This window comes from Tubulanus polymorphus, chromosome 4 (assembly GCF_964204645.1).
Source record: "Tubulanus polymorphus chromosome 4, tnTubPoly1.2, whole genome shotgun sequence".
Lineage (NCBI taxonomy): Eukaryota > Metazoa > Nemertea > Palaeonemertea > Tubulaniformes > Tubulanidae > Tubulanus > Tubulanus polymorphus.
In genome coordinates, this window is record NC_134028.1 from 26,437,774 (window position 1) to 26,447,264 (window position 9,491).

A 9,491-nucleotide genomic window follows, 5' to 3' on the forward strand; every position below is an offset into this window, starting at 1 on the left:
TTGATTGAAGTTAACCAGTGGATAGTGGCAGTTAAAACTGTCAGTGCTGTTAATATGGGACTTGCTTAGGTCCAAATCCGTAGTTCTGGGTTAAAGCCTGATGCATATTACGCAGGGAAACAAGAGACAGAAACATGTTTCAAAGCGTTTCAAATTTTCGCGTCCTTTTATGAGAAATAAGAAACATGGTTTCTGAGATGAAACATGTTTGATTGCGTGTTTCCCTGTGCTGTGTGCGTCGGGCTTTAGTACAGTCAGTAACCTGTTTATGGTTTAGTCTCAAGATCGGATATTTTCAAAGCCCACGCGATTGTGAACGCTTAACACCAACAATTACAGGAGGTAACTAAACTAGACATTATAAAGAGTTGGACATAGTTATTTATTTCTTATGTTTTAACTCTTACATCAAATTTCAAACGCTCATTATGAAACTGGATGCTGATGGTTAACTTCAACCAACTTTTGAGGAGCTGGCTCCTGGTAAATGGGTTAGTTTTCGGGTATGGATCCACAGAGATGACTTTCGTCAGGAACTTACCCCTCATATGTTACACAAGCATGATTAAACATGTTGAATGTGCCTCTAGATTCAGCGCTCTACGATATTCTATAAGAAAATATTTGCGTTCCTAATGATGAAGTTAATTTTGAACAAGTCGCCCTCAATGATCAGCGATGATGTTGTAGTTTAAATGATTTTTATGCATGAGTTTTCCTGATATCGCGAGTAGTGAATGATGATGGTTTGTAAGACTTTGTTTGTACCAAGTCTTTTATAAATAAAAATATATGGTAAAAATGTGCACGTAAACACAGTTTTTTGCTTTACTTTATTTTGTCTACAGTTTTTTACTTTAACTTTCGATGCCAGTATGAGACTACCGTACTAACAATAAGCGAGGAACTACATATCTTATGATGGGGACTAGGAAGGGAAACCTACCTTAGGAACCAGTTGCACAGTTGAGAGATTTGACCCCGGGTTTATCCATTGAAAATGAATTGATTTCAACTCAGAGTTAGCTCTCACAACTGGAACTGGGTCCAGAACAATAGAGAAAAACTGATGCACTGATCCCTGCAGTACCTTGGTTTACTATCTTATTTCATATGTTTTTTACCGGTAACCTAAATTGTGACCGAATAAAACATTTGAAAGTAGACATTGAACATATCGCAAACTGTTTCCACTTAAATTGTTTTTATTCTGGATATTAGTTAAAAGGGCGGATCCAGGATTCTTTGAGGGGTCTGAACCTGACAATTCGAATTGAGAGATTTGGCAAACTGAGGGCTGCAAGCACGGATAGTTGTGTAGACTTCTGGTAGCTCTCCGACAGAAAATTAAGGACATAAAGGGGCCTTTCTGGGCTTCAATACGAACCATTTGGATTCATATTTTGTCCTTTCCTTCGAAAAAAAGTTCTCAGACTTTTTGGAGGTCACATTCATGTAGTTTTCAGTCAAGCCTACAGCCTACAAATTTTACGATATTCTATCAAACTCCAAAATTGAAAAAAATACAGAAACAAACGCATAATTATATTTCTAAAATTCCTTGTATCAATTATATTTATCGACAATATTTTATTCACACAATTTACAATAATAACAAAGGAACGGTCCTAAGATTGTATTTTCATCATTGCGCTGCTGCTGCTGTTGCAGATTTTATTTGAGCGACTTTATTAAGATATCCCGGTAACTGACTATAGTCCATTCCGTCCTTCGCTTCGAAAAACGTGTAAGAAAGTATGATTCGATCGATGTACTCCAGTTTCGGATCCTCGGCAAACTCTGGATCTATATAGAAAAATACCGGCATATCGACCTGTAAAATAAATCAACATTTATAATTATAAACAGAAAAGTGAGAGAGAATCGTCAGAATCCCCGATCAATTTCCGTACCTGCTCATGAGGGTTCAACCTCTGCTCTTCGAAACAAAAACACTACAAAATGAATTGATAAAATTCAAGCGATTGTATTAATGGAGAAGATTTTAATGTGAGTGTCACTAAACCTAAGATCTGAATCCCTTAGATTTAGGGGTCTTAGGTTTAGTATAACTTGTGGTTATGCTGCAGTAATATCAGTAGTACAGTAAACTCTGCCAACTGCCTCAAACGTTATTACAAATTTTCTTACTCCAATTCATTGCGATAATGACCCATCCGACTGCCTTGGAATTCACATATCTCGTAGAGAATTTGTTTGACCCACGGGATCTGAGGCGAGCATAGTCTACTGTGATACCTACGTAGTTATGTGTTACCTGTATCTTATTGAAATATTGTCCAGCCTCGAAGGGAATGACGTTATAAGTAGAAACTCCTACAACTGGTTTATCAGTAGGGTTTTTAGCTGTATAAAACGCCAGAGATGTTTCACCGGGGTGAACCTAAAAAAACAATTCCAAATTTTCATGAAATTAAATACACTTTGTGGATAACAAAATGAAGTGAGTTTTGCGGTATCCATTCTGTGATGAATACTTTTGCTATAAAGCGAATATTTTCCCACAAGGACGACTTACTCTGACTTCAGTTTGTTGCGGTTTGAAATTCCATTTCATACTGGACGCGGTATCAGCGTTGAATTGAACTCTTATTATACGTTCTTTATTACTCGACATTCCTTCAACTTTCTCGGTATCGTGACCCACGACAGCCTGACCCCCTAAACCTGTAGACTGAAGAAAATACATCACACTGTTAACATCTAGAATCATTGGTTAGTCATAGTCACCAGGATTTCATAGTTCTCGGCCGAGTTTGACCCAGATAGATTAGTTCATTTCCAATGTCAGACCTCCCAGCTATCTTTTTTTCCAAATAGGCATAGGCATAGGATATTTTCTAAAAGACCATTTTGCACTCGAATATGCAGGATTGTAACTGTGTAAGTGAAAACTACATGAAATATTGACGATGAGCTTGTTAATTTCAAGTGAGCCATTTCCAATATCTGTATGTTTATCCATGAAAAAAAGTGCACTTGTTTTAACCTTTTCCTACTAACAGTGGAGAAAATTTCAAAATAAAAAAAGAAGATTCTACCGCAGTGAGATATATACCCGACGTACATTACCTCATGCTGCGGTGTATTGTTAGTTACTAACACAGTTTGACAGGTACTTGAGTGTACCACGCGGTGCAGTGTTTCCATTGATTTTTCATTTAGTTTAAACCTCTGTTGAAAGATGGCAGTACGGTAAGAGATTTTAACTAATCACAAATTACATGGATAAACCGCACTGAAGCTGGGCGTGTTATACGCCGTATAGCGGGGTACAGGTACTGAAAGGGTTAAAGCACGTACCTGACAGAAAATCCGATACAGCGGAACACCGGCGTACGACATACCGACCATAAATATTCCAACAGCGCTGATGTAAATGAGAACCGATTTGTTGCGTTTGTGATGTTGAGGATCGTTCCATTGTGAAGAGTTTCGCCGATGTTGAAAACAGTACTTCAAATTTCCAATATTACCGCTTCTGTTGTTGTTGTATTTACAAGCCCTCCCGTGAGTATTCAAATTATTTCCTATCGTTGAGAAAATCTGTCTGTTTATAGTCGAAGTGTAATTCACTGATGAGTTTATAATGGAACTATTTGGCAAGAGTTTTCTAAAATGCCATTCTGATAATTTCACTACGTTGTTCGAACTAAATATCGATGAACTCTGAAGTAATTTCGGAAAATGTCTCGTTGTGAACATGATTCAATCTCTGCCTGGAAAAATGCATGAAACAATTTAAGAAAAATTGGTGAATTAGTGAAGATTAGGCTTGAAGATGACGAGGCCTATTAGAAATATAGTCAAAACGTCGGATACATAAATTAATAGCTGAAGGAAAAACTTTTTGGACTTTATCTTTTGTTTTATTAGTGTGGGATTCTCTATCGTCACAACACAGATGTTTCATCAATAGGTTAAACATTGTAGATTACACATTTCTGAATGAAACTAGGCATTTAAGGTATTTTGCCTTTGGTAGGGGTTTTCATTGCAAATGATTTCACCGAGCTTTATTATGTTAAATAATCTAAAACCATTGATAATCTAGATTTTATCAATTATTTCGCAGAATCGGAACGGGATTTTGTTACGCAACAAAATATGTAACAATAAAATTTGCATTTGCTATTTGAGTTCATTCGTTAATTATGAGATTTTAACCGATTCATTTCCCTATAAAATTATATGAAACCAAAATCAAGGAATTTAATATTCAATTTTAGTTACTGTACATCAAATTATACCGATTTATACCCGAGATAAACGAAGTCTTGGCGAAAAAAGCACCTATTGTAACCCGGAAATAAATCACCATTTCAATTCACCTCAAAACATTTATTGAGCTTCCATATCGAGGTAAGGGTTATATCGTAGTCTGCTCTCGATTTCGGTTACAGTTCCTCAAGGTCGTTAATACATTAGCACCCTTTCGACTAAAATTTTCATTTTCGGCCCTAATTTCTTCTCGTTGGGGACAGCATGGGTATTCTAGAAAAAATAGCGGAGATTGAAAAAGAAGTGGCCCGTACGCAGAAAAATAAAGGTACCTCATAAACCCCATAAACTTACACTCGGCCAGTGCAGTAAAAAGTCAATTTTTCCCGATGCCTAGCCCTAGTAGTACGAGTAGGTCCTAATCACTAATTAGTCTGAATATCAGACGTTGTTACAGGCAGGCTTAGGCTTTGGCGTCTTTTCTTCTGGGACGTTCATTTGTACAGAATAAGATCTGCCTACCATGTGATGTTCACACATACATTCACGCTGAAACCTACCCTGAGTTAAACTGTGTTTAACAACCAAGTTGTCATTTTTTTCATAAATATTTTTAGCCACTGAGTATCATCTTGGTTTGCTGAAGGCAAAATTAGCACGATATCGAGCACAGTTATTAGAACCAACATCAAAAAGTGGAGTTAAGGTAAGATGGACGACAGGGGCTCGCGTGTCACTGGGGATCTAATGCCAGTATCTTAACCTGGTTGGACTCGTTTTCCGTGATATTTGCTTGATTTCCGGAGTAAATTCCTCATTTAGGTCCCATGTCCTAGATTTAAGAGGCCATTTTAAGACCTGATCTAACATCTAGCTCAAATTCACTCTTAAATTCGATCTAATTTAATTTTGTTTAAAATCACATGGAAGATGAGGGAATAGGGATTTGTAAATGAACAGAAAGTAGCCACCCTGTTTGACGGAGGATTAAAGAAAGTTGTTTTTTGCTATACACGTTTTTGTTGTTGTATTTTCAGGGAGATGGTTTCGATGTGATGAAATCAGGAGATGCGAGGGTTGCATTGATCGGGTTTCCGTCAGTTGGAAAAGTACAATCATAACATACATTGCTGCTTAGAAGTGATTGATACAATCTTGAAATGAAATAACAATGATTATTCTAATGTTAATTACAGAGTACATTGTTGAATACATTGACGAATACACACAGCGAAAGTGCATCGTATGAATTCACAACTCTGACCTGTATTCCTGGAGTTATAACGGTAAGAACGATATTCAATAACACGGCTCTGCTTGCTGCTGTGACAAATCATTAATTGTGAACGTGCGAAAGTTCAAGATGTAAGAAAATTGTCTTGTCAAAGCTTTTAATTAAACCAGTTTTAGTTTTCTCTGTTTTATGTTCGCTTTTTATATATGATGCCAATGAGCATATATTCTATATGGATTTTAGGCTGAATGAATTATTATGATTATTATTGTCAAAATATTTTGATGCCAACACTAATCATGCCATATTCTGATCAGTAACCGCTTAGGGATCATTTGTTTATTACGTACGCATGAAATTTGAATTTTTCAACCCCCTCTCCCTCTGCACGCAAAATCGGCCATTTTTTCATATTGATTAAGCATTACAGTACGCAATTGCACTGACCCCTCCCCCCTCCCCTAATGCGTACGTAATAAATGAATGATCCCTTTATGTTTTATTATATAATCTTATGAGAACTTTTGACGAATCTTATATTTTGTTGTGCAGAATTAAAAAAAAGCCAATTAATTGTAAGGATGTGAAAAAAATCTGAAACTGCCACCTGAGTTCATCTATTTGACTCTGAAATAATACTCTGACTTGCCTTATCTTTTTGCAGTATAATGGAGCTAATATACAGTTGCTTGATTTACCTGGTATTATTGAAGGTGCAGCTCAAGGTATGTTCATATTGAAGATTACATGTTTTTCATCCCCCGTTAGGACCCAGTGGCTGAAAAGTTGAATAAAGATGTTAACCATCCGTGTAAATGCCAGAGTAAGGGAAACTAACGTCTCAAAAATTTGAGTCTTCTCTAAACAAATAGCCACAATTCTAACTTTAACAGGTTATTTGTTTAAGAGACAACTATTGAACATTTGAGATGCTCCCTAAAAATGCAGTTTTAATAGTTACTTTGTTAGTAATCCACTGTGTTTAACCTAAACCGACTTTTCAGCACCTGACCGTTGAAGTTATCATTTTTCTATAGGGTTTCTTATGTATTTGTGTATTTCTAGGTAAAGGTCGAGGTCGACAGGTGATAGCAGTCGCGAGGACGGCTGATTTAGTAATTATCATGTTGGATGCCACGAAAAGTGAAGTACAAAGGTTTGTAGTCTGTGGATATCAATCATGACCCAGTTGTGATTTACAGCAACTTCATTTAGGCTAAAACAAAATGATACCTTGTTTCTCCTAACCAGCCGGATCATTTTGTAAACTGCAATAAAATTTGTTATCAGTTCATTTCTGCCAGGGGTGTTATTGTTAGCTTGATTTCAAAAATAGATTAGATTCGGTTAGATATTAGTGCAGAACTTTGGAATCAGGTCCTACAAATGTTTATGACCGCAATTCTTTCATCTTCTATAAATCAAGGAATTTTTGTTTTTTTTATTATCAGGGAATTATTAGAAAAAGAATTGGAAGCAGTCGGAATTCGTCTCAATAAAAGACGTCCTAATATCTACTTCAAGGTTTGCATAAATGGCTGATTTTCTTTGTTTTTGGGCCGTAAGTTGAATTATAAGAAAATACGATTATTTTCTGAAATTGATCTGTTTTTTTTTCGCAGATAAAGAAAGGAGGTGGTCTATCGTTTAATTCGACCGTACCTTTGACTCATGTCAGTGAAAAACTGGTCCAGCTCATTCTACATGAATACAGTATCCTTTATATAAAAATGAGGAATTTTTGGTTCGTGCCTAATGTATCTATTTAATTCACATCGGAGAGACTGGTTTGTGTTTTGGTTTCCATAGACAAGTGTCTGTCTATGAGTCAAGAAAAACTCATTTCTTATTGAGAATTATAGATAATAAGATTATAACCCACTATAAACAAATTTAAAAAATTAGAAACAATATTAGAAAATCAAGCATTAGAATAAAAAATGAAAGACATACAATTCGGACTCCTCCATAAAAGGCCGTCTTCTGATGTTACTGTTTCATTCAATCAAGAAATTGTGTTCGCATCAAGTACAGAAACGTTAATTCTTTTAACAGTTATTAAGAATTATTCAATTGCGAGGTTCTGTTTCGTGAAGATTGTACGGCTGATGAATTCATCGACGTCATCGTCGGAAATCGAGTTTATATGAAATGTATTTATGTACGTAAGATTTTAGTTTGCTGTTTCAATTATAGATCCATAGTTAGGCTAAAATAATTGATACCTCGTTTCTCCTAATCGGCCTTAGTTTTCTAAACTGCAAAAAGAATTTGTTATCAGTTCATTTCTATATCTGCGGGTTGTGTTATGGTGAGCTTGATTAAAAGTAATGTACAGGGGCCAGTTGCAGTCGTGACTTAAGTCCAAAAGTGGTCTAAAATCTTAAGACTGGTCTTATGTTGTTAGATTGGCAAAAGAACTAAGTTGGTCTTAGACTGGTCTTAAATATAAGCCATGACTATGCAACCGGCCCCAGGGGTTAGGCGGCCAGAGTAGAAATGAAAAACAAAGTATCAATTTTTTTCCCTTGTTTACTATAGATGATTGACAAGTTATTAACACTGAAATTCATCGTTGAATTTGGTTAATTTTTCAATGTTTTCCAGGTTTACAATAAAATTGATCAGATTTCTATCGAGGAAGTGGATAAGATCGCTCGCAGGGAGGACAGCGTTGTCGTCAGGTAGAACTAAATAAACTATAGCCCCATCCTACCTTTCAATTGATTACTGATGCATTCATAATTTGTGTCGTGTTTTTCAGTTGTAATATGAAATTGAATTTGGATTATCTATTGGAGGTTGTCTGGGAATATTTAGCCTTGATTCGAGTCTACACGAAAAAACCAGGAGGTAAAACGGGCGAACGATTTCATGATCTTCACAGGAGATAGTTATTCAGTAAAAGTCCATTCATGATTTATGTTCATTTGGTATTTTTTTAGAGCATCCTGATTTAGAAGGTGGTCTTATAATGAGGAGAAACTGTACGGTAGAACATGTGGTATGTTATTCTTAGCTGATTCTGACTTAGAATTTTATTTCAGAATTCAAATGAATTAATGAAATTATTGTTATTTTAGTGCCACGCAGTTCATCGGACGCTGGCTGCTGATTTCAAATATGCTTTAGTTTGGGTAAGTTATCAAGTTATAGGGGATCATTCATTTATTACGTACGCATAAAATTTGAATTTTTCAACCCCATCCTCGCCCTCTGTACGCAAAATCGGCCATTTTTTTCGTATACACTGCATTACAGTACGCAATTGCACTTACCCCTCCCCTAATGCGTACGTAATAAATGAATGACCCTTAGGTACAGAACTTTTTAAACTGAACTCCAATTCTAGTATTAGAACTTCTGTAAACCTCAATCTCTAATTGTAGGGCTCCAGTACGAAGTACAACCCGCAGCGAGTTGGTATAAGCCACGTTCTTCAACACGAAGATGTCATACAAATTATTAAAAAGTGATCAGATAATTAATTGTTGAAATTGACCGCAAGCCTGCATTTGTTGGATTATAGATAGAGGAATAAAAGTATTGCTATTATTATCGAATCCAGTTCTAATTTATGGTTTTTTCTATGGAGTAAGACCCGAGTTATTTCCAGTATTTAATCAAATTTCAACAAAAAATGGCCTAAAGTTGAAAATGGCCTGGCTCCCAGTTTTACTTACTGGTATCATCAACATCACATCATGGGGGTCGATTAGGTGACAGGGGGCTATTTCGGAATTGCAATGTTCTCAATTGCAATTATAATCAAAATGATACATGATAGCAAAAATGTATTTTTGATATCAGTTAATTGCAGTCATACATCAAATCCTTTACACTCAAATTCACACATTCAGTTAATCTGTTTTAGAGTTTTTGTGACTTGAATTTCTTCGACTTGACTTGACTTACCATCACCTTCCCATTTTTTATGCTGAAAAAACCCAAGAATATTAATAAAGTTCTGGATATTCTAATTTCAAGTGAAATAGTTTGATACAGCGCTAGAACA

The 9,491-nt window shown here is 35.9% G+C and overlaps 2 protein-coding genes across 4 annotated transcripts; one reads left to right on the forward strand and one right to left on the reverse strand.

Moving 5' to 3' along the window:
* Positions 1-1,565: 1,565 nt before the first annotated feature.
* Positions 1,566-4,404, reverse strand: LOC141903067 (cytochrome c oxidase assembly protein ctaG-like). 3 transcript variants are annotated; one of them, XM_074790950.1, is made up of 6 exons: positions 4,315-4,404; positions 3,325-3,740; positions 2,540-2,695; positions 2,279-2,404; positions 1,914-1,955; positions 1,566-1,834 (listed from the first exon to the last, which is right to left on the reverse strand). In XM_074790950.1, exons 2-6 carry the CDS (start codon positions 3,724-3,726, stop codon positions 1,646-1,648), a joined length of 915 nt encoding a protein of 304 aa, XP_074647051.1. In that variant the 5' UTR covers positions 3,727-3,740; positions 4,315-4,404; the 3' UTR covers positions 1,566-1,645. The 3 variants fall into 3 exon arrangements, with proteins under 3 accessions (XP_074647051.1, XP_074647053.1, XP_074647052.1); XM_074790952.1 differs by having other exon boundaries at positions 4,353-4,393; XM_074790951.1 differs by having other exon boundaries at positions 4,282-4,376.
* Positions 4,405-4,427: 23 nt separating this feature from the next.
* Positions 4,428-9,024, forward strand: LOC141903068 (developmentally-regulated GTP-binding protein 2-like). The gene is made up of 14 exons (XM_074790953.1): positions 4,428-4,570; positions 4,860-4,948; positions 5,280-5,351; positions 5,439-5,528; positions 6,141-6,201; positions 6,542-6,632; positions 6,928-7,000; positions 7,099-7,189; positions 7,540-7,637; positions 8,084-8,160; positions 8,241-8,329; positions 8,422-8,480; positions 8,560-8,613; positions 8,866-9,024. Exons 1-14 carry the CDS (start codon positions 4,507-4,509, stop codon positions 8,950-8,952), a joined length of 1,095 nt encoding a protein of 364 aa, XP_074647054.1. The 5' UTR covers positions 4,428-4,506; the 3' UTR covers positions 8,953-9,024.
* The last annotated feature ends 467 nt before the right edge of the window (positions 9,025-9,491 follow it).